Source organism: Gobio gobio (genome assembly GCF_949357685.1).
Source record: "Gobio gobio genome assembly, chromosome: 17".
NCBI classification, from domain to species: domain Eukaryota; kingdom Metazoa; phylum Chordata; class Actinopteri; order Cypriniformes; family Gobionidae; genus Gobio; species Gobio gobio.
In genome coordinates this window covers 16211280-16237493 of record NC_137110.1, presented here as the reverse complement: position 1 = coordinate 16237493, position 26214 = coordinate 16211280, and the positions used below count along the sequence as shown (strand labels likewise).

Here is a 26214-nt window from a genome sequence, read left to right as displayed (position 1 = left end):
GATCCAGGAACATACTTGGTGAAATCACGTTCACCAGAGTACTGAGTGTTCAGTGAATGCACGTTATATATCATCAAGGATAGCATATCCACCCTCTTGAAGGTCACTTGAATGTGTTAATCTTTTTCTCCTAGTGAAAAAAACAAAACAATCAAAACAACTGAACAGTATATTTGTTGCGCTGAAAAGATCCCCTGGCTTGAATGGTGAAGAATGATATCCAGTAGTCTGCACCCAATGAAAAAACGTTACCAAATAAGCTTGGAATACATCAAGGACTAATGCTCAAGATATTCTATTTCCTTCCTCGGAGTACTTTGTCATTGGAATTAATGTCATTATTAGGCCACTATAAAAAGCAGTATAATTGGATTTAATTCCAGCATATGGCTTTAGGTAACTAACATGAACTTTTGGCAAAGTTCGATTTGTCTGATTCCTTGGGTGTGAAGAGCAAAAACCACTGCTCTCGAACGATGGATGAACTCGAATGATGGTTTGAAGCTCTATGGCACCACTATAAATGAACAGCTAATAATTATTGTACGTCAAACTGAATTAACAGCCGCAATAACAACATGTTGAAGCACTCACAGATTATCATCAAACGGAATCGCAAAACAGGTCAATAGTGGATTGACACCTTCAAGAAGCCACAACAGAAAAATCTATACTAAAGCGTCATGAAATGCGAGAGGAGAATCGGCTTGGCAGCAAATCACAGCACATTTCTGGTTATTCAGAACATCGTTAACAGACTGCGAAACAATCCTTAAAGATTACCTTACAAAGACGCTTGGCACAAACTAAAATGAGCAAGTGTCAAAGATTAAAATGAAAGAAAAACTCGACTCCAAAGATTAACGTTACAGAGAGCGGGTGGAAAAGATTTGATTGATTAAATGTTGATACCTTCTGCAGGTTAGATGTATTGGAGCTGAATCTGGTAGAATCCACAGCCCACCGCAGTGGTATCAGACGGGGGGGAAATGCTACAATCATTGAGGAAGAAAATATTGCCTCTGGTGTGTATCACACATTAACATTTTACCTATGAGACAATAATGACTTCAAAACAATAAATCAAGAAAAAGAACTTGCGATTGCCTCAGAATGTTTTCAGCTAGTGTGAATCCTTTGGTAATGACTATAATTTGAAGTAGATACCTTATATTAATCCATTCAATCGCTCCTAATGGATCATCTCACAGTATCTCTGTGCAGGTGACCCTAAGGCAACACAGTAACTCTTATTGTGAATTACAGTTTGGTAATGAGCACAGTGATTAGGGTTCTTACTGCAGTGTGCTGAAGATAGTTTGGTAACACTTTGCAACATATTTCATTTTGTAGGTATCATGAACTAGCAATGAACAATACACTTAACAGCATTTATTAATCAAAGTTCATGTTAATTTATACATAAACAAATTCATTTTTAACATTTCAAGTTGTATAAATTAACACAAGTTAATGATGAATGAACGTGAATTAACAATGAACATCAGTATAAACTAGCATTAACCTAGATTAATAAAGGCAGTACAAATGTTGTTCATTGTTACTTCAATGATGCAGCCATGTCAAACATTTGTGTAAGGTGTAACTGTTTTGATTATGGGTATTATTCTGACACTCCATCTTATTATTAAATAGATAGTTCACTCAAAAATAAATAAACAAAATCTGTCATTATTTACTTACCCTCATGTCGTTCCAAACCTGTATGATTTTTCGGTAACACTTTATTTTATAGTGCCCTTGTTACACGTTACATGTAGTTAATATAGTGATAACTATAAATGATGCATAATTTCATGCAACTAACCCTAAACAAACCCCAATCCTAACCCTATAGTAAGTACATGTAGTTCATTATTATTACTTTACACTTAAATGTATAATTGCACTGTAACACGGTCACCTTAAGGGATAGTTCACCTAAAAATGGAAATTAGCCCATGATTTACTTACCCTCAAGCTACGAAAAAGCGTAACGTAGGCCTATGACTAGGACATAGCGTAAGCGTTTTGAACTGTGAGAGAGTTGAATCTTCGTAAGTTAAATACGGAAGGCTACGCACATGACATACAGGAAAAAAATTGTAGGCTAAATCATGCGCACAATTTATTTATGAATTCCCTCGATTTATAAATCGTGTGCACGATTTACTACTTTGTTCCCTTGATTTGCTAAATCGTGCGCATGATTTATAAATCGAGGGAACAAATTTGTAAATCGTGTGGACGGTTTAGCAAATCGAAGGAACTAAATAGTAAATTGAGTGCATGATTTATAAATCGAGGGAATAAATGTATAAATTGTGTGCACAATTTACTTTTTTTTCCTGCACGTCATGTGCGGGGCTCTGTAGAAGGCGTTCTGGCGGAAGCTAGATATTTTTATAACGTTTTAAATATGGATATTTTTCTTACACAAACGCATCGCTTCACTTCAGAAGGCCTTTTTTGGGCTTGAAATTTTGGGCTCCCATTCACTCCCATTATAAAGCTTGGATTAGCCAGGAATTTTTTTTTATATAACTCTTGATTGTATTCGTCTGAAAGAAGAGTGAGGATGACTTGAGGGTGAGTAAATCACGGGGTAATTTTCATTTTTGGGTGAACTATCCCTTTAATATAAAGTGTAACCAAATTGTTTTTACTTTTTTCCCAAAGAGCACAACCAAATTGTATTGTTTGGAAAAGCGCAGCCTTGACATTCCGCTAGATAACTCCTTTTGTATTCTGACTGGAAAATGTAAAGCATTTGAGAGTGAATAAAGGATGACAGAATTGTACTTTTCAAGTGAACCTGCAAGTGTCAAATGTATTGCCATATCATAGGATGGGGCTGTAGATGCAAGTCCTAGACAGAATAATAAAATCTGCAAATAATTCAAATGTGTCCATGAAGATCCAGAGACACTCACTTCCCTTAATTTCCTTTGGGCGGTGTGTATTTTGCTGTACTTGGCATAGACATGGATAGCAACTATTTTGCCAGCTGGACTATACTAAAGGGTGAGAGTCTCTGGAACTTACGATCCATTCTATGCATGCACTTTTTTAACTAATAAACTGATGCTAATAGACGTTAGGCATTTCAAAATAAAATATTGTCTACAGTATAATATATTAATTTAATCTTTAATTCACCTTTCTTTTGTGTGGAAAAATTATGCTATAAAAATCTAGAAATATAGGCATACATTTGCAATCTACATACTAATTAATATTCCAAATCTTCCAAAATGGTTCTACTCTCTTGCCATTATTGTGCTGATTCAGGGTAGAGCTTAACATTATAACATGCAGTGACAATGGGTTTAGACATGTTGAACGCATTAAAATAATGGGTGACTATAACTAAAGGTCGAATAAACTCCAAAACAAAACCATCAGCGGTCAGTCAAGACCAGATGATGCTCCTGCCATCATTTCTAAGATTTCTCTGCCTGATGGCTTCTCCTCCAGTGGAAGGCACTATAGATGGCTCTGAAAGCTCCGCTTACATGAAAGCCGGTCTGGTTTTGACTGATGGCTAGATGACAGGTTTCCATTCATGTGAACGATCTACCAGGATTGTAAGAGACACCAAAAGTCAGAGGGTCACATGCTATGCAAGGCATTTTTTTTCTCACTCTGTCTTGGCCTAAGGATTTTTCACACCTTGACTTCTTACAGTTGCTCTCTCACCCATAAAAAGACGAGATTGTGTGAGAGGAACGTAGTGAATCTTTTTCTCCCCCTGGTACCTGAAGAACAAAAGGCAAGGTATCTGCCAGAGAATTGCAACCACTTAAAGAGCTCCTTCCTGACCATATATAAAAACAGCCTGGTTTTAAGGGTTTTGACGTATCTGCTGTAGCTTTCGGTTTCTGTAGTCTCGTTTTTCATTTTCTTCTCCTAATGGAGAAGTCCTTGTATCACCACAGCTCAACTCTGATAACCAGTATCCGCTCTTTTTTGTTCTTTTTTTTCTGTACCTTGAAAAGTCCTGGTTCAGTCTATTCTTTGTTTCTGACAGAACCAAAAGTCAAGTCCTTTGCGTCGTGAGGTGTGTGGGACTGCTAAAGATATAAGTAGCCTACCCAGTAGACAATATTGAACAATAGGAAAGAGGTGGGAAAGAAGACACGAGAGTATGCATCGAGTTCCAAAATGTCTATATGCAAACGGCCCTTTCGCCACGCTCCATCTTTGCACTCTTCATAGCAGCAGAAGAAACTCTGGCAGTCTTTTCCATCCAGGCACTCATAAACACAGGTATCATCAAACTCCTGCCAGTACATGGAGTTGTTGAGCGTGATAACTGTGGGAGGTGGACCCACATCCAGTACTGAGTAGTTCTGTTGGACAAAAACAACATCCTTTTAGAATTTGAAGGGCTCTCGTTTGCAATACGCATCCAGAAAAGCTACCGAGTCATACATTTGGATGCGTTTTGCATGTACTGTACACAATATGTCATCCAATCGAACAACAAATCTGTAGTCGAAGTGCATGCTTGTGCATCTAATCTATGCCATGAGCAAAACAAGTCATTCAGAGTGGGCTGTCAATCAAAGCATAAGATCATGGTGGCTTCTAAAAGAGATTCCCACTCACTTGAACTAACAGCATTCTCTCCGGTGGGCAAGTCAAGAGCAGCATCAATCTCTCCCGGGCAGGTACAATGACCTTAAAATCTGAGCATGGTTGTCTAAATCCTTTCTCTAAACCCCTTTAGACCACACAACGAAAACTCTACAGTAGTATTCTGCCACTTATTCCCAGTTATTCGTCTCATTATAGTGACATAACAAAGCATGGTAATTACAGAACTGAAAGATAATCTATGTGAGATCACCTATAGGGTAATATTTGTTTCGTGTAAAATTGCTATGGTAATTATCTGTGCTTCTCAGCAGAGATAAGATCTAATCAAAATGAGTGATCGGCGAGAGAGTGGGAAAATTTCACCTGCGGAGACTGCCACCGGAGAAACACAATGAATAAAAAGTAAGACGTGCTTGCTCAACCATAATTTAGCATCACATTACACACACAGACAAAGACTAACAACATCAGCCTAATGAAATCATATTTCCATACCATACCATCTTGAGAGATCGCCTATAACAAACACATATGCGAACTTCTGTCTCTATATATTTGATAGCAATAATACATCCCTATTTTATAAAGGTATAACAATAATAGACTCTACCTGAAAAGTCATTAGCACAGTCTGTCAGATTTGATGAGTATTTCGTGTATTTGAAAGGGTTAAAGTAACGATTTAATGACTTACCTGACATGCTAATACACCTGAGTATGCTACTTAATATACACTATATTGCTAAAAGTATTGGGACACCCCTCCAAATCATTGAATTCAGGTGTTCCAATCATTTCTATGGCCACAGGTGTATAAAACCAAGCACCTAGGCATGCAGACTGCTTCTACAAACATTTGTGATATATCTTTATAAACATTTAGTAATTACTGCTAAACCCTACCATTGCTACTTCCGTATCTCTTGTATCACTTCACTAACCAAACCAAACCAAAGCACACTGACGCTAAATCAAAATTAGTCTGTATTAAAAATATAAAATATAAATGGTGGACATGAAACTTTGATAGATGGCTAGAGCAAGAAAAAAAAAAACTTACATATATTGTGTGAACAGGATGCATAGCATTCTCCTAAAAAAAGAACAGCATAAACTGCAGCATACAATCTTTAATTAATAATTATATTATACTTATATTAATATAATTATAAAAATTATTATCGCCCCATTCCAAACCTTTACCCTAACCTTACCAAGCCATACCCTTTCTGGCAAAAACTTTAGAACGTGCTGTGGCTTTGCAGCTGCACAATCGCCTTACTGTTAATAATCTTTTCGAGCGCCAGAGATTGGCTCTGTCCCAACTGGTGTCCCTCAAGGTTCAATTTTAGGCCCCTTACTTTTGAGCATTTATACATTTTCTTGCTCTTAAGATCACTCAGGCTTAGTTATCATTTCTATGCAGATGATATTCAGATTTATATTCACTCTAAGCCTGGTCAAAATGTGGATGTTTATTTTCTCTCACATTGTATTTCTGAGATAAAAAATATTGATGACCCAAAACTTTTTGTGTCTTAATAGGGATAAGACAGAGGTTTTGCTCATTGGCTCTCCTCATCAGCTTCGTAAAGCTGGTTCACTAATGTTAAACATAGATGGCTCTGTTTTGGAGTTCCAAACTAAATAATTTTTAAAAATATTTTGTTATATTTGATTCGAGTTTGTCTTTTGACCCACATGTGCAATAAACTGTTAAGAATTCCTTTTTTCATCTCAGAAATATTGCTAGACCTCAACCTATGCTATCTTTTCCTGTGACTGAAAGGTTTATCAATAGTTTTTTTTTTTTTTTTTTCGCATTGACTACTGCAATACACTTCTTGCTGGGGTTCCTAAAACCACACTCAACAAATTGCTATGTGAAAAATTCTGCTGTTAGGTACCTGACCGGTGTCAGGAGAAATGAACATCCAATATTGAAGTCCTCGCACTGGCTACCGGTCAGGTTCCGTGTTTATTTTAAAATCCTTATGCTCACAAATAAGGCACTACATGGTCTGGCCCCTCAGTTTCTGTCTACGCTTTTAACTTTATATATTCCTAAGCGTCATCTTTCTTGCGCTCCTCTCAAGCAGGTTTACTGGCTGTCCCACAGATATGTAGGGGACAGGGCTTTCTCATCCTATGCTCCTGGAATCTGTAATGCACTCCCTTCTAATATTAGAGATGCACAGAATATAAGCATTTGTACGCTTTGTACCTTTTATTGTGTAAAGTACCTTGAGAAGCTGCTTTTTTTGAAGGTGCTATATAAAATACAGTTTATTATTATTATTAAACAATCTTGATTAGTGCAGAACATGGTACTCACCGATCTTTTCGTCTTGTTGCTGGTTGGTTTGCTAGCACTGTAGGAGTAATAATTGAGTGTGGCATACTCCATGAGAGCCGCAAAAACAAACAGGAAACAGACAGTGACGAAAAGGTCCATTGCTGTGACGTATGAGACCCTGGGTAGTGATGTCCGTGCCACCGTGCTGAGTGTTGTCATGGTTAATACTGTTGTTATTCCTGCATAATCAAAAGAGGATATTAGATGGAAAGGCCGGTAACGAGGGAAATGCCTGTTAATGAAAAATATGAGCTAAATCATCTAAAGCGTACGCTGACATGGTTAACATGAGCAAAATGTAGTTTGATATCTCTGCTGAATACAAAACAGACCTTATTTTTTGGCTCTAAGGTAATTATGTGATGCTTTTTCACAGAGCAGACCTGATTAAGTTCCATATAAGACTCCATTGCTCTGGTTGTTGTTGTACAGGTATTAAAAAAAAATTGCTCCATCCAAAATCTAGTGAGCTGCCTCACTAGGCTACAATGGAACCTCATAAGTGATTGACTTGAAATGCTCTACATAGGCAGGATTTTAATACAGGCAATATGAAAGAAAGAAAAAAAAGTAATGCAATCACTGATCTGTATAATGACTGGATTGCTCATTGCGTTCTAAACTGCCACCAGACAGAGAAGCCACTGGAAGTGTTCGAGCGGCCATCTTACTATTCTCTACTGACAAAAGGCATTATTGATTTACAGCCAAAACATTGACCGAAAATCACCTGATTTCCAGAGTCTCAGTCTCACAGGATCAGTTTTACGATATATGTATGCAAATTAATTGTCACTTCAGATGTTATCTGTAATGTTTTGTGGTATTTTCAGAAAGGACAGGTCATATATTAAATTTGTGGGTGTGTCTACTGAGCACTTCTGACACAGGTAACCGACCTAACACAAAAATATATTTCTTTATGTACGTAATTATGGAGGAAATATTAAAAATGAACATATATCTATGTTTAGTTGCAGAAATTTATTTCGAATAGCCTATACAATAAATATTGATACAAGCATCTGTTACTATATTGCACTATATTGTATTAAAAATTCAAAGTCTACCATGCATCATCTTGGCAATAAAGCAGTCAGCCTTATTTGTCTGTATAAGTTATGATGCATGTATTTTATTTTTATTTTAAGTGCAAAATCCGCCTACTGACGTCTGGTTGGGCCAGACAAAAGGACGGAAGATAGGAGTATAGGGGTAAAGCGCACAGCAGAAAATTTTGACGCAAATCAACCCGAGGAAAAGCATTCATTTTCAATAAAAAAGAAATAAAGAAGAAATAAAGTGTCTAATGTGTATTTATCGGTTAGGGGTAGGTTTAGGGAGGGCTTTATTGTCCCAATAAGGCAGCATTCATTTAATAATTTAACAAATAATATTTGTTATTATTGCATACTGTTTAATGTACAACTACATTGAGGTGCAAATAGTATCTGTCACTATTTATAAGTAGCTATATCATCTAACTAGTGTAAATAGCAGCTATGGCTAAGAAAATATGCAATTTCTGTATTTTATTTCCTGATTGAGCAACATCTATTTCAGACTCAAGACTATGGCGTTTTACTAGAATCACAGTTTCTGTAAAGTAAAGTGTTAGTAAAGTGTTCAGTAAAGTGTAATGTAGGCTATGTAGTTAAATTAGTTGAATTATTAATTTTAACCATTGTTTAAATCATGAACTGCTTCGAAATGCATTCTGTTGATGAAATCATTGTTGAAACATTTGCATTTCCCGTACTGTATGAATAAAAAGGCATAAATCTTTGCACTTTGACATTTGTAACATATGCTGAAGTGTCTTGCCCGCCTAGCTAATGACTATGAACGTAACTTTTTATTAAGCAGGGGAAATTAGCGGCTTTAAACAAATAACCATTTCCATAATTAGGACGTTTGCATTGTAAGAATATACAGGGAGACATCGGATATAAAAACAGTGTCTCGTTAAGCAATATTTTCTTAGTAAAATCATACAATGTCCTATTAATTCAATAAAACGTGTGAGCTTACTAGGGAATACCAATATGGCGGCGCAGTGGCTTCACTTTTTATGACGTCATGAGCAATCCAGTTCTCTATATAGATCAGTAAATGCAATACTTTAACCACCACCATAATTCACCTCTACAGCAAATGATTATTCTTTTTTTAACAGAAAGAAAAAAACAAGAACAACACTATTATACGCCTTCAATTTGACACCTGTCCAGATGCTGAAGTCCTTCTCTTGCATATGATAGGAACAGAGACACCTGCAAATTAAAAAAAAAATCCACCCACACAAACACCTAGAATCTTAGAAGCGTGTAGACATTCTTAGCTCCACTCTTGCATGGACATTTAGAGTTGCCTCAGAGAACCAGTGACTGTGCCCCTGTTTTGTAAGGGTTTCTATGGAAACAAGCAAGCTTCATCTATTTCAGAGAGAATTTGGCACCCCATTCCTTTTTTCCTCTGCTGTTGCTGGCCACGGTGATTACCTTCACCTGTTAGACTGACTTCCCCTGTTACAGTGGCACTTAGTTAAATGACTGCCTGCCTGAGTAAAAAAAAAGCCTGTGAATGAAATATGCATTTCAAAATGGCACTCTTTCCTGAACTGCTTAGCTCCATTTTAGCCTCATTAGTTTTCTCATCTGTTTTTGCGATGGATAAGAATGACATAACAACTGGCTGGATGTTCAAATGACTGTAATGCTGCACTTCCTGTACTTATCAGTGATGGTACCCAGGATGCTGGTTTGCGGGTTGAAAGAGTTAGTAATGTTAGCAATGATGTACACTGGCTGTTAGGTGTGTTCAGTACTTTTCTACTCTTCCCTTTACGTAATTTTCCAGTTTTTTCCCCATCTTTTCCAACTATTCACAAGTGCATAGTATTAATATACACTGTTCAAAAGTTTGGAGTCTGTAAGTTTCTTTTTTTTTTTTTTTTAAGTTTCATATGCTCACCAAGGCTGCATTTATTTGATTAAAAATAGTAATATTGTAAAATATTTGTACAGTAAAATAACAGTTTTCTGTTTTAACATATGTTTAAACAAATGTTCATGTGATGGCACAGCTGAAGCAGACATCTCTTCAGTCAGTGTCACATGATCAGAAATCACTCTAATATGCTGATTTGATGCTCAAGAAACATTTTCTTTTATTATGTTGTTAAAATGTTGAAAACAGCTGCCTATATATTCATTATATTCCAAGGAACCTGTTAGTGATGTCTTGATTATTTAATGTAGGCTATGTTTAAATAAATCTGTCATGAAAATGACAGCCACTGTGTATAAATGATTATATTTCAACAACGAATTGGATACTTTTAGAAGTTAATGCAAAAACTGCCTTATGTGAAGCTTATGAGTGTTGATTATTATATCTAAAATAAATAGAAACTGAATTTAGGCTAATAGTTTGGGCTCTGTTGTTAACCTTTAATATTATAGCAATGTGTAAGTAAGGGCTCCCTATATAATTTACAGCATTATCTTTAAGAAACCTTTAGTTATAATTTAATTCATTTAAGGACAGACAATTTTTTTCAGTAAACCACTGTTTAATAAAAATAAAACTGCTGTACCGAACCGTGACTTCAAACTGAGGTAGGCCTACGTACCGAACCGTCAGTTTTTTGACGTACCGTTACACCCCTAATATACTGTATAATTAATTAATTCATTTCCATATATCGTTCAAAAGAACAGCATCTATTTGGAATATAAAAACTTGTTGTATCATTATACATGTCTTTATGTCACTTCTGATCAATTTAAAGGGTAAGTTCACCCAAAAATGAAAATTCTGTCATTAATTACTTACCCTCATGTTGTTCGACACCCGTAAGACCTCCGTTCATCTTCGGAACACAAATGAAGATATTTTAGTTGAAATCCGATGGCTCAGAAAGGCCTCCATTGGCACAATGCACTTTACACTCTCAAGACCCATAAAAGGTACTAAAGACGTTGTTACAAAGTCCATCTCACTACAGTGGTTCTACAATAACTTTATGAAGCGACGAGAATAGCTTTTGTGGGCAAAAAAACCCTAAATAACGACTTATATAGTGATGACCAATTTCAAAAGACGGCATCATGAAGCTTCGAAGCGTTATGAATCAGTTTGGCGGTTTGACACGCGATCCGAATCATGATTCGACACGCTGATCCATAACACTTCGAAACTTCATGATGCATTGTTTTGAAATCGGTCATCACTATATTAGTCGTTATGTTTTTTTTTGCGCACAAAAACTATTCTCGTCGCTTCATAAAGTTATTGTAGAACCACTGTAGTGAGATGGACTTTGTAACAACGTCTTTAGTACCTTTTATGGGTCTTGAGAGTGAACAGTGCATTGTGCCAATGGAGGCCTTTCTGAGCCATCGGATTTCAACTCAAATATCTTCATTTGTGTTCCGAAGATGACCGGAGGTCTTACGGGTATCGAACGACATGAGGGTAAGTAATTAATGACAGAATTTTCATTGTTGGGTGAACGAACCCTGCATTCTTGCAGCATAAAAGGATTAAAAATCTTCATGACTCCAGTCTTTTGAATGGTAGTGTATTTTTGATTCTATGGGTGATTCTTGGTCATTTCTTGGCAATGTTTTTTCCGGGGTAGGTTGCCAGGTCTTTCCCAACCCTCTTATTACATGGCTTGGGACTCACACACACACACACATACCCACCTACGGACAATTTTTTAACATCTCCAAATTACCCATGCTGCAAGTTTTCTCACTCCCAGCTCGTCACATATTGACGTTTGGTCAGGACCCCTCGCCCTCTGTGTCAATTTTTAACGCACATGGTGCCCCTTTAGCGTTATTTTTCCACGTGCATAGTACTCCATTGATTTCAGTTGTTTGCCCATTGTGTTAGATCAAGACGCATTTAATTCTTTGCATTTGTAAAAGTAGACATGATTTTATAAATATGTATTGGCTACTTTTATATTTAGGAGCAACTAACCCCACTCAGCAACTAAACCTACCCACTTTCTCAACAATATAAAACACGTAATGTTAACAGGCAAATGAAAGTACAATCAGGTATTTATTGCAAAAACTGACCAAAAACAGTAAAAAAGTATTAACTCATGATGCATTCCAAGTCTTCTGAAGTCATACAATATCTTTATGTAAAAAACAGAGTTGATCTTAACGTTTAAATCGCTGAAATGATGATCGCGCCGCTCCGTGAAAGCACACACGCACGCACTCAGTCATATCTCATTCATAAGATATACCCGACTCTTTAGGATGACGCAGTCGGTCACAAGACACATGAGAGCCACTTGCTGCGTCTCATTTCGAAGGCTGCGTCCTCCGGAGGTCGCATTTGAAGGCTACATACGTCATCGAGGCGGTTTCATTTAAGAAAAGTAACCGTTAGATTGCAAAAAAATCCCACATTATTTTACACCTCATAAGGAAATTGTGCCTGCTGTCGTATCTGCCTGTTATATGTTTTATATCATATAATACACAAATGGGTAGGTTTATGGATGGGGTTGGGTTACGTGTTCAAACTTGCTAAATAGCATAAATAAAAAATAACATAAATAAAATGATGCTGGCTGATTAAATTGAGAATCACACTCCAACATGTCATAATGGCAAAATCATAACCCAATATATAATTGTATCATGACGATAACATTCCCATGCCCAACGTGTCCGTGTATGACGTCAAAGGCTTCTCATTGAAATAAATGGAGTACCCTGTGCATCGAAAAATTACCCTAAAGAGGTACAATGTGCATTAAAAAGTGACGCCAAAGGGTCCTGACCAAACGTCAATATGTGACGAGTTGGGTGTGAGAGCGTGTTGTTTTGGATTGTGGGGGAAACCGGATCACCCGAGGGAAACTAACGCAGACACAGGGAGAACATGTTAACTCCACATATGGGTGTTGAAAGCCTTGAAAGGAGCTATTTCTACCTGGACTGACCTTTAAAATTACTTTCATTTGTATGACTAAATATAGTCAGGTAGATTTATACTTTTTCTTGTTCTTTTTGTTGAATGGGCATGCCCCTTTGCCTAAAGTGGGGAACAGGGAAGAAATGTATTGCGCAGACCTGAACACCACTTAAGACTTCTGGGATAAATCTGAACAATGACATCCATGCCTGACCTCACTGATGCTCTTATGTCTGACTGGGAGCAAATCCCAGCAGCCACGTTCCAACATAGTGGAAAGTCTTCCCAGCAGAGAGACAGTTGTTATAGCAGAAAAAGGAGGACCAAATTCTTATTATTGCCCATGGTTTTAAAATTACAAAGCACATATGGGTGTGCGATTTGGGTGTCCACATACACTCTGGCTATGTACAAAAGCAGTTAATTTAGATGTCACCACTCAAAATACATTTTCAGATTAAGTTGCTCATGTCTTCAAAGACTGACTGTCCACCCTAAACACCTCACAATTTTTTCTGGGTTCTGTCTTGGTCACATCCTTTTCTAACCTGACATTTCCACGGCTGTGAGCCCAAGCACGCTCTCTCTCCCACATTTTATCTCGGCTGCCTTTCTCTCTGGACTTCATCGATCAACCGGACGCCTGTAAAGCAAATCTCTACTTTTTCTCCTACTCCCTTTCTTTCCACTGAAGGTATAATGACTTCTTTTGTCAGACAGATTAATTGCATTCATCCTTCTTTTTCTTCTCAGAGTATGTTGCCAGTTTATTTATTTTCTTCCAAACAAGGATTGTGCAAGGATTTTCATCCAGTTTTCTTAGCAGTTAGCTATAGGATCAGTTTAGACAATTTTATGTCAATCTATGATCCCTTTTTTATGACCGTCACTGATCCTGCTTGTTAGCTTGAGAACACTCAACATGGAACACCATGTCAGGCCATTTATCGGTTGTGTGCTCAGAGTTAAGCAAACAAGACAGCCTAAGAGTGGCAAGCTAATCAAACTACGTCATGAGATAGATTAAAAGATACATGCAGATCTCTCATTGAACAACATGGGGATACATTTAAAAAAATACCCAGGTATAATTATTTGATAAATAAAAAAAATGAAAAAAGAAAAGTTACCTTGACAAAAGTGACATTTACCAGGACAGGACATGGACAAAGCAGGAAACTATAAAGAAATGAGTAAAGCCAACAAAAAAACAGATGAAGCGCTGTAATAAAACATGAATAAATGTGAACAAACAGACACACACACAAAAAAAACACACATAGATGTTCTTTTTTATAAAACATTTGTTTATAATGTCTTTCATTCTTATAATATTGTAAGTAAAGCAAAACATTTATCAACCAATTTCGTGACTTCTGTATTCCGTACACATGATAATTCAGGGAATTCACTATAGCATTAAAGTGCCCCTATTATGCGTTTTTGGATATTATCTTTTATGCAGTGTGTAATATAGCTGTTTATGAATTTAAAAGGTATGCAAAGTTTCAAAGACCAAAGTGCGCGATAAATGGAGTTACAGTATAATCCGTTTTTTTCACTGTCGAGCTGAACGATTACAAGAACGGTAAGGCACAGTTACAATTATAACCATTCTCGGCCAGGAATTTTTCCGCGCGTTTGATGAACCTGGCTGAACCATGCTGGTCGAATGTGTGTAGTGACGTCAGCCCCACAGTGGAAAATGTAACCATATCTGTACCAGCTAGGCCGGATCGGCACAGAATTAAGCACAGTTAAGCAATGAAAGTAGTTTGGCCTGACTTTAGAAAAACAGCTATTGTCTCTCAAAAGACAGAACCAATTCTGAACTGCCTAAAATTAGTCATTAGCTTGGTCTTCATTGGCTTCCCACAAACAACATCTACTTTGAGCCATCCCTTAAAAACTGTGGTTGTTCCTGAGGCCTGGAACAGTGTTGTTTGTGTTGTTCATGTTGTCATGTCCACAAATCCACTTTGCATGCGCTTCTAAAGGATTAGGACTCAGGCTCGAATTGATACAGTAAAACTGATGCCATTGTTATTGTGTGTATTAATGCGCATACAAGCGCTGAGGAAACCTCCAGAGCTGAAATTCAGATATGGTAATGGGAATTTTGTTTCTATATCACAGCTGACTGGGCCATCTGACCAATCAGAGCAGTGTAGCTATCGGAAAGGAGGGGTTTAGAGAGAGTCCTTGATGGAACCGTTTCAGACACTGTGAGAAAAGAGGTGATGCTGCAATGTATATCATGAGAAAATTAAAGTGTATGGATGCATGTAAACCTATTGTAGGAGACCTCTAAAGCAAAACTAGGAAAAAATAGCATAAAAGGAGGCACTTTAAATCTCTCCCAAAACATTGCAGTGTGTACATGGCCAAAGTAACAACCAAATTGTATGTCAAAGTGATTTTAAAGGGATAGTCACCCAAAAATTAAAAGTATCCCCTAATTTACTCACCCTGAAGCCATCCTAGGTGTATATGACATTCGTAAATGATGAATGCAATCAGAGTTATAAAAAAAAAAGGCTAATCCAAGCATTATAGAGGCAGCCCAAAATTTGAAGCCCAAAAAAGTGCATCCATCCATTATAAAAGTAATCCACGCGGCTCCAGAGGGTTAATAAAGGCCTTCTGAAGTGAATCAATGGGTTTGTGTAATAAAAAAAACTAACAATATTTTGCACGTTATAAAGTAAAATATTTAGCCTTCCGTATTCAATTTACGAAGAAAGTGTAATGCCTTTTTTCATAAGTTGTATACAGAAGGCGGTCCGGCCAGATATTTTGATTTATAACGTGTTAAATATGGATATTTTTCTTTCAGAACCCCATCGATTTACGTCAGAACACCTTTATTGATCCCCCGGAGCCGTGTGGAGTACTTTTATAATGGATGGGTGCACTTTTTTGGCCTTGAAATTTTGAGCTGCCATTCACTTCCATTAAAATGCTTGGAAGAGCCAGGACATTTTTTAATATAACTCTGATTGCATTTGTCTGAAATAAAGTCATATACACCTAGGATGGCTTGAGGGTGAGTAAATCATGGGGTAATTTTCATTTTTGGGCAAACTATCCCTTTAATACTTCTTTTTTTTTTCTTTAAAGAAACAGAGAAATCAAGTCACACATCAGTGAATCACACAAAGATCAGGTGCATTTACTGCATGTACCTAGTGCTGTTCTGGCTGGAGTCGCATCTTTTTTGATCCAAAAGGAGACCCAAGAGAGAACCACAGTAAGTATGCAGGGGATATAGGTCTGAATTGTGAAGTATCCCATTCTTCTGCTTAGGTCAAAATATACAGTCATCACCACATAGTCACCTAGAAAGAGAAAAATATGTTGAGATACCAATGAAACATCTCTAAAAAGAAGAAACCACAGGTGTTTCAAATACACTGTTGTGCTTCAATGACTAAACATACGTGCATTGACAAACCAAGTCTAACATGAGTTGTGAAGGTCATATTGCCTTTATATTTTCTTTGAATAGCTCTTCTGCCAGTTTGAATTTTTTTATTTTTGTAAGAGACTGTCTAACTTATAGACTAACTGTCCAATATTTTAGCACTGATTTAATTGCAATGTTTCAGAATTTTTCTCCTTTCATTATTGGCATTTTTATGTCTATATTTCAAGGCTATTTATTAAGTTTTCATTTGAAATACAAATCGAATATGCAGAAACTATCAATTGAGCAGATTCTTGAGCTATGCTATTAGTGATGGTAGCGTAATATACAGAATAATTACAGGCCTTATACAATACCTAATCTGAAGTTTTTAAATGTTTGAAAGCATCTTGCTTCTTTCATGTTGCACTGATATTGTGAACTTTGTCTTTCAGTCCCCTTTTCACTTTTCATTGTAACCTACAGAAGTTTATGTCCGTTTTTACAAGCTGAGTGAGAGTAAACAGTGTGTGAAATGTTAGGGGGAAAACATTTAGACTGTACAAGGTCTTTTGATCTTTTTCCACATATTGCAAATAATTTTGTTTTAACAATATGTGAAAAAAGATCAAAATACCTAGTACACTCAAATTACTTTTTTTCGTAATATTTTTATTCATGCTGTGCTGCGGTTCTTACATACAGATCTCTCGTACTGATCATTTGAAAATTGACGGGAACGCTACTGTACTGTATGCAATATCCATTTGTTAATGTTGTCAGTATCTTAAATAAAAATGAATCTTGGTGCAATTTTTATCTCTCTCTGAAAATATGAAACATTATTGAATAACATTGTTTTAATATAACTTCAATGTAACATCAATTTGCAGCAAAAATGCCATACTGTACCATCCTTGTATAACAGATTTGGTATATGAATATTAGAATAAAAAATGTCTAGTTCCGTCCATTGACAATGTTCACAGTACGGTTAACTAAGCCCTGAGAAAATGTCATCCAATAGTGCACGTACAGTAGTGCTTTAACTGAAGTGACATTTCAACTGCTTACAATCTTCTGGACCCAGAGATTTCGATCTTAATGGTGTCTATTACTGCAGGCGGTACACATACTAGATATAAAAAAATTCTATACATACTGTCAAGCGAAACAACCTCATATTTCATCTTTGGTTGATCTAGTCGCTTCTATAGAGCATAAAACCAGCATTTAACAAATGCTAATGTCGGCCTACCAGAAAGTACAATGGTGTGATGAATCCAGGACATTAAAAAGACTGTAAAGGTAGTTGCTTGAAAAAATAGGCCAACACTAGTTTAGCATAATTTAATAATGTAAATTAAAGGGAGATATTATACTGAGCATTTTTATTCATACGTTGGATGAGAATCCCTGGGTTAGAAATGGTTGCTTTGAACCAAAGTTCTAGCTCTAAAACATACATTATGATATTTATATCAACGTTCAAAAGTTTGGGGTCAGCATTTAAAAAAAAAAGGAAATGAATACTTATAACTTTTAATCCTTATTCAGCAGTGATAAATTGATCAAAAGTGACAGTAAAGACTTTTACAAAACATTTCTATTTTAAAGAAATGCTGTTAATTGAACTTTCCATTAACCTGAATGATAAAAAACGTTATTTGAGTCTCTTTGGCACTGATAAGAAAAAAAGCGACTCGGGGGGTTAATCAAACAATCATGAAGAAAAATGTTAAACAGCACAACTGTTTTCAACGCTGATAATGAAAAATAAAATAAAAATAACTGTAATTATAATTCACAATATTACAGTTTTCACAGTACTTTTATCAAATAAATGTAGACTTGGTGAGCATGAGACTTCTTTAAAAAAAACATAGAGACTCCAAACTTTTGAATGGTATTATCAGCCTACTACAAATTCGAATCAATAGCCAATAAATAATCATACTCTCATTAGATTCCAACAGTAGAGTAGAAAATTACCAGCTGTTGTCTTAATTATATCTGTGGTGTTCCTCAGGCCCATGAAGTCAAACTGGTAAAGTCTCCATGACTTCTGATCAGCCGCCTGCACCGAATTCTTCCTCCACTTGTAAATCATTTCATCTCGTGGGTATCCATCTGTAATTACATAGAGCATAAGCCAAGTGACCCCTAGCGCCCCCTTCACTTGTGATGGATGCCTGAGTGCAGCCCAGTGTCAGGCATCCAACTGCAGCATTTGTCTCTAGCCCAGAGCATGCTAATAAAACGCACATCACAGGCACAAAGAAGACAAAGGCAGAGAGAGAGAAGAAGTAAATGAGAAGTTTGGTTCGATTATACACAGCATCCATCTTGATGCTGACACCCAACCTTGAGATGATATGCCTCTAGCGTGCAACCTGTGGCCCAAAAGGAGATTTGAAACAGCTGTCTCTTGAGGCTCGAGAACTTTAATCTTAAAAATGATCACTGATGCTGCTCTTGCGTCGATTATCCATGACTCTTAAGTATTGCTACGTGTATGGTATTTCAGACTCTTTTTTTAAATTCTGCCTTAAAGGGATAGCTCGCACAGAAATGAAAATCGTTTACTCACTCTCATGTTGTCGCAAACCTGTATGACTTACTGTCACAAAAGGCGAATTTTTAAATTTCAATGTGATAAAACTAGGAGTCATACTTCAGGAGTCATACAATACTTCGCCATGCTTCCGAACAATAGCCATACTTCTGAAAGAAAAAGACCACTACTTCGGAGTTCAGCTAGTTTGGATCTCTTCAATGAATCGGTTAATTCTGAATCATTTGTTCATTGTAATTACATGGCAAAGACTGACCAGAACAATTGTTCAAAATTAAATAAGGAAGTGAAATTCATTCAGATTGGTTAAAAAACATGGTAAGACAAGGTCATTTTCATAACTGTCCCTTTAAGCAGCAAGAGTGCTGGTGTTCAAATCACTTATGTTCCACAATGTCTAAAGATTTAAAGAGTTTAAAGAGTTATTCTTTTTTCTTAGAGAGATTTCGTCAATAAGTGATTGGATGCAGCTCACCTAGATATTGTGATTAATAAAACAGCATGATTAGATTTCCACACAAATACATATTAATTCTATTGAACACACAATGACCTGTGCTGTTAAATGGTAATCAAGTCTAATAGCCATCTGAGGTAATTATCATTCTCTTAACATATTAAGTACACTAAAAACGAAAAAGATAGCTAATTTAGCTTTTTAATGAAGTTCATTTTATTAAAATCTCCTTGGTCTATGCAGAGGGCATTTGCGTAGCAATGAAGATGGTCTTGACCACAATCGGTTGACATTTTACACTAGTGAAAAATAATCAGATAGGTTTTTAAAATATATATATTGGACTTTTTTTCCTGCCTGTATGATATTGCTTAAACATAACGGGTCTTAAAGGGGACCTATTATGCCCAGTTTCACAAGATGTAATATAAGTATCTGGTGTCCCCAGAATGTGTCTGTAAGAAGTTTCAGCTCAAAATACACCACAGATCATTTAATATAGCTTGTCAAATGTGCCCCTATTTGGGTGTGAGCAAAAATAGGCAATTTTTCTGTTTGCCCCTTTAAATGTAAATGATCTGCTGCTCCCGGCCCCCTTTCCAGAAGAGGAGCATTTACAGCTTGTGCTTCGGATAATCCACCAACAACAAAACTGGAGAATGTCACGCATCCAAAATGTCAGAAATGGTCAGTAGCGGAGCGGTCACTGATGCAGAGACTCAGGAAGAAGTTACAACTGGACATTTCTGAATGGTAAGTGGATAAATGTATCTAGTTGTTGTGGAGTTAAGTTGATTCAACACATCGACTAGCTTCTACTGCCGTGTTAATCTAAAAATCTTTCAGAAACAACTTTTGTGCAAATACAGCGTTGAACTGACCCTAGTTTCTGAAGCAGTCCGGCATAAAAGGATTTACGCAAATATATAACACTTTAACGACTTTCTTCGGCGCATTTCCATCATAAATGAAACTCAACCTTGGTGTCCTCAGTGGCTCAGATGCTGGGAGTCTATGGAGACTCATGTTCGTTGGTACATCAAATAACAAAACGTTTCTAACGCTCGTTTAGAGAGACTGTTTATGATTTATGAGGATTATAAAAAAAGGAGTGGGTGGATTTTTACCATTATAGGCTGGTTGTTTACACACTGTGGACAAACATCTATATTCAAACAGCTTATAAAAGTGAATTTTGCATAATAGGTCCCCTTTTAATATAAAACAGGTCTTTTTTTTGGTACACAACTATCCCTTGTGTACTGAATGCATATGCAGAATTAATTTATTAAATTCTTAATTAAACACACAATGACAAGACTAATATAAAGACAATCACTAGAACTCTGAAGAAGTGTTTTATATTTACACTGCAATATTACTACTGTGTATTTGGGGAGAATACTTAGTGTTCATTTAGCCACAGCCAGTGCATAAACACCTGTTGGACATCCATTAAATTCACAATCCCATTAATTGGCACTACCGAGAGCAGTAACCAGTAATAAAGGGTTAAAGGAAATGGGGGGAAAAAAAAAAACACTTGTTAATTGGCACAGAAAGAAAGATGAAAAATCTTTGTCCTCACTCTGGGTAAATCCCATTGTGCCATCCCTGTGAACTTTGAGAAATAATTAGAAGTGTTGTATAGAGTTTACAACTTCTTGACTCAATCAGCCATAAAGAGATTACAAAGGATCAGCAAAATAGTTTCAATTAAAATTCTTTGTACACAATAGTAAAATAGATGCTGCCTCCAGATGATTTTAGGGGGTACCAGGGGGCCAGAGCTGAAATTGTATTATCATTGTTTGGGTGTATAAATATAACAAATAAAGATATTTTTAAAAATATATTTTTATTTGTATTCTTACTGGTAGAATATGGAAGTTTAGTATATTAACTTAGTCAAATATGGACAAACCAAACCATTGGTTTAAACCCTAACCTTAAACCCAACTGTTAGGATTGTCCATATTTGACCCAAACATGGGTTGAAACAAACCAGCATTTTTTAGAATGTAGTAGTATTTTATAAACAAACAAAAATCTCAGTCTGCGGACTGAAAACCTTTTTGTGGTATAATGGTCCAAATGAATGCTCAACAAGCGCCAAAAGCAAAATTGGCAAGTAAATAAAATTGAACTAATGGTAATTTGAATGGAACTTATTTGAAACTAACTGCTAAATAAGAGCATGTTTGAAACAGCAAGAACAATCGCCCGACCCTTGTTGTTTTAATCTGATGTAAATCATGCTGAGCGAATCAAATTAAAGACATTCAATGCTGTGCAAAAGCCAAAATCTTTAGCTTTATTGTGCCAGCAGGAAACATTAATTTATTTATTTTTTTAGATGTAGTATATACATGGCCTCTGTCAAACTCTAAATGCCTTTTTGTCGCTCTAAGCAAAACAGCAAAAACACCTACAGCAGTTTCCCTTTCAATCATATTGTTGAACTCTTTGTTCCTCAGACATTATAAAAAGTAGCCAGCTATGTCCAGTTTGATGCCAAACTTCTGTTATCTTTACATTATACTCAGTTCATTAGGTGGAAGTGGAGATCCCTTTATGTTTCTATTGATAATTATCAACGGTCAGTGTAAAAGATATATTCCTGCTCCGTTTCATCCCACAGTTGCCCTGCCACCCCCTGTCTCTGTCTCCCCTATTTGCATTGTCCTTGGTTCATTACTGTATAACCCTTAGGTCATGATGGGCTAAAAGGTACAAGCAAATTCCACTTAATCAGAGGAAAAAATAGCCATCGCCATGGGAACCAGAACACCATTCGTTGACTTCAGTGGGTGAAGAAAGGGGCGCTGATGAATCACAGCATGCAAGAGCTTCCCGTGATGGTGGGAAGATCAGGCAGCGGGAGGAAGACTATGAGATTTAAACCTAATAGGGTGTGTGGAGAATGCCTTGCTAGCCCAAACAAATAACTTTGTAATTTCATCATTCATCAACAAAGGAGCTTACTATTGATTTGTGGAAGTCTAAATGCGAGTCATACATTTTAGTTTAAACATCCTGCCTCTGTCCGCCAAGTGGCTGTGAATGTCATGGCCATGTGGGCAATAAAGATTTGTGGCTCATCTTATGACCTGCAGCAATACCATCAAATAAGGAAAGATTAAACAAATTGATCTTCTAATTGATCTACATTCAATCATTTTACACACACACACAATTGATTCCCTTCACACTATAGCCTTTTTAATATAGTAACTGGTTATATAAAACATTTTTTATAGAGCTAGTGACCCGTCCACACATAAGGTGCTTTATTGGGTTTTTATCAATGCAGGACTAGAGCACAACACTAATAGCCTCAATGCAGAGCTGGCTGGTTCGTACCCACTGAGATTATTTGGCTAAAATCAGAGAGGATGCGACAGGCAGACTGGTTCTGAAAGAACACTGTCAGAGCTAAAACTACCTCTTTCCAAAATGATGGACAGTCTAAGAAACAACTGACATAGATATACACTACCCCTCAAAAGTTTGGAATCTTTAAAAATGTTTTTGAAAGAAGTCTTTCGTGCTCACCAAGACTCACCAATTTTGATAAAAAAATACAGTAAAACATTAATGTTGTGAAATATTATTGCAAATGAAAGAACTGTTTTCTATATGAATATATTTTTTAAAAATGTATTCCTATGATGGCAAAGCGGAATTTTCAGCATCATTACTCCACTCTTTAGTGTCACATGATCTAATAAGTTAAACTAAAATGTAGATTCGAAAACAGTTCTTTTAAATTGTAATAATATTTTTCAATATTACTGTTTTTGCCATACTTTTTACCAAATAAATGCAGTCTTTAGGGCCCTATTTATTGTCTAAGTGCATGGTCTAAAGCACACGGCGCAAGTTCCTGGTGTGTCCGAATCCACTTTTGCTAGTTTAACGACAGGAAAATTGGTTGACGCACCTGGTGCATGGTCTAAAAGGGTTGTCCCTAGTCTCTTAATGAGTTATGAGTGTGTTTTGGGCGTAACGTGCAATAAACCAATCAGAGTCTCATCTCTCATTCCCTTTAAAAGCCAGTTGCGCTTACGCCATGGCGGATTCGCTATTTACATGGCAGAATTTGCGAGCGGACTGAATGCTTCTCCAGAGAGGAATCCTTTAATTTTCATATTTAAAAATGTTTGTGTGCTGTTGTGTGCATCCCTGTGTGTGTAATAAGCAAAGTGTACGCACGTTGTGGACCCGCCTATAGGCGCATATTACTAATGCACTCTTTAAATAACAAAAAATATATATATTTTGCCATTGATTTTAGACCAGGTTTCAGTTGGCCAATGGTGCAGTCTATTTCAGTTGCCTCAAAATAACAACACACCAACAATGCACATTTCGTTTTCAGACCAGCACACCCGTGGGGCGCACAAATGTGTGCAAATGCATTTGCTATTTAAACAACGTGGCGCATGACGTAAAAATGATAACTGCGTCGAGCTGAAACTATAGCAAAAAACTGTTTCGTCGCAATATTGCATTGGGTGTATGATGGGGTCCAAAGAGTGTAATACAAAGTAATACATAATGTCTCAAGTATAGTATATTATCGTAAATACTAGTTTCCTAGTTTAAAAATTGGATATGAACACAGTCTCAAGTCAAAAGTTGAATGTGATGAGCTCGTAATCACGACTTCAGAAGTGGGAAGTACGAAATTTCTTCAGAAGTAGGAAGTATGAGATAGCACGTGAAGGTTGACACTATAGAAGAATTACTGACATCTCAGAAAATATACCAGTGTTGCCCTTTACCGTATACCTAATTTTTTTCCAAATGAATGAAGCTCATAACATCTCTCAGGCAGTCATTGAAAGATGGAGGGGAATTTTGTTTCTATAGCAGGGGAATGTGCAGTCTAGATAATAATGTTGAGAAAGCAAAGGCCTTTGCAGTTTATCCAGGCAAGCCAGTGACATTTGGAGCCAAAAAAGTGAAACCAAAGGGCAAGGCTTAATCTGTTTCTTTGTCACTAAAGAAAAACAATTAAAGATTAATAGCCAAAACGAAGTTATGGATGGACATAAGTTAACCAAAACATATGTATTGAAGCCGCAGGGACCTGATGGCAACGATCACACAGAGGATCAACACCAGGCTTAAATTTTGCCAACCTCACTTTTGTCCAGTAAATTCGATGAATACATTTTAATTGGATAAGAAGAGGTGTGAACACAAGAGGCTTCTTTTATAAAAACATTTGAAATCTTTAAAAAAATATATATATTTTTGGTTTTAGGGTAATGATGATAAAATGTAATATGAATAATATTAATATGGTAATATATATCAAAGATGCTTGTGGAAAAATATAAAGAAGTAAACAAAAACCAAACATTTTTCTTTGATGTGTAAAAAAATTATCCACTGCTCTACCCAATATGAAAATAAATGAAACTTTTAAAACAATATACACTTATAAGCTTGTGTCGATACTTGAGATATTAATAATTTTCGATTAAATTTTCTTCCTTTATGAAAAGCAGCTCCAAATACAATTTGAATAAAATCAGCATGAGCTCCATCTTTTGTTATTTGATGAGCAAGAAGGGGGAGAAGAGAAATACAGCAATGAAAATAATCTTGAGTGACACCATTGATACAGAGATGTGGGGAATCATCTAGCAGAGTGGAGCTTTATATCTCACCAACAAAAGCAGAGCGAGTAAATTCTTTAGTCACACATTTTTAAAAGAGATTGCAAAATCATCTCCTCTTCACTCAATAATCAGGACAGCTAGCATACAACATTAGCATGAATATGCACAGTGACAAAGTCACATTCAGACCAGCTGATAGACATGGGTAAAACAATGGCTTTAGTCAAGGTTGGTGTGACAGATTTGGCCTTAAGTACTAAAGAAGAAAATAAACATGACGGTTATTGAGGATGAATGACTAGGGAGTTTTAGATCTGCTGAAAGTGGGTGTCGCAGACGAGTTTTAGTGTAGCTGTGGGCCATGCAGAGGACGGAAGAAGAGAAGAGTTATAAAAATATGCGCAGGCAAGCCAAAAATAGTAAAAAGAGTAAACCATCAAAAAAAGAGTGAATCAAAAAACACCCTGGCTGCAAAAGAGGTAATACCAGCCTGGCTGTGGGAACTCGAGTGCAAATATAAATGTGACTCTTCCTGCAGGTTACAACGCCAGTAGGTTGCGATAAGGGACTGAGTGAATCATTGAATTATTCATATTCATTCAAACATGTTGATTCATTAAAGAACAATTCAAGTGACTGTTTTTATTAGGGAGTCATTGAAGCATTCACTCAATAGTTTTATTAAAAACGCTGATTCATTCAGAAATGAAATGCCGCTTTGTTTTAAAAAGGGAACATGGGAACAGATGGGTCTGGGGAGACCACAAAATGAGATCATAAATGTTAATTATCTTATGCACAAATAATTTAACATGAGGTTAAATTAACCGATCCAAGTGCACAATAATTGGTGTCTGAGTGTGTTGCTCAATTTGAAACATAACATCCTCCCTGTGTTCAACTTGCAATATTACTGATTGCCTTTTTAATCAAAGCTTGAAAATAAGAGTTATTTTTTTTTGTCAAATATACCTGTCACAATCACCAGTGAGTGTGCCCCAGATTACCACCTGAGGGCACTCCACCCCGGACTTGTCACTTCATCACAAACTACATTACCCATAATCCTGTGCCCGGACTCATCATCATTCATTGTTTGCACCTGTGTCTCATCACCTCATTACCCCAGCCTAGATAAACCATGTTCACTCTATCATCAACTGCGAAGTCTTGTTTTGTTGTAAACTGCATTTCTGAGCGTTTCCCTGGTTTCATGTCTCTGGTTTTGGATTTCTT

General features: G+C 36.6%; 1 protein-coding gene across 2 annotated transcripts in view; it reads right to left on the bottom strand.

Annotated features, from left to right (window-relative positions):
• Positions 1 to 2538: 2538 nt before the first annotated feature.
• gabrg3 (gamma-aminobutyric acid type A receptor subunit gamma3) overlaps positions 2539 to 26214 on the bottom strand; it is a gene marked incomplete at its 5' end in the record, with an annotated part of 197196 nt that continues 173520 nt past the window's right edge. Inside the window, 5 exons of one of the 2 annotated variants that reach the window (XM_079840550.1) lie at positions 2539 to 4352; positions 5663 to 5695; positions 6938 to 7137; positions 16093 to 16245; positions 18306 to 18443. In XM_079840550.1, the coding sequence (XP_079696676.1) occupies positions 4074 to 4352; positions 5663 to 5695; positions 6938 to 7137; positions 16093 to 16245; positions 18306 to 18443 (803 nt within the window). In that variant the 3' untranslated portion in view covers positions 2539 to 4073. The remainder of the gene's footprint in view (positions 4353 to 5662; positions 5696 to 6937; positions 7138 to 16092; positions 16246 to 18305; positions 18444 to 26214) is intronic. The other variant, XM_079840551.1, reaches the window with a different exon arrangement.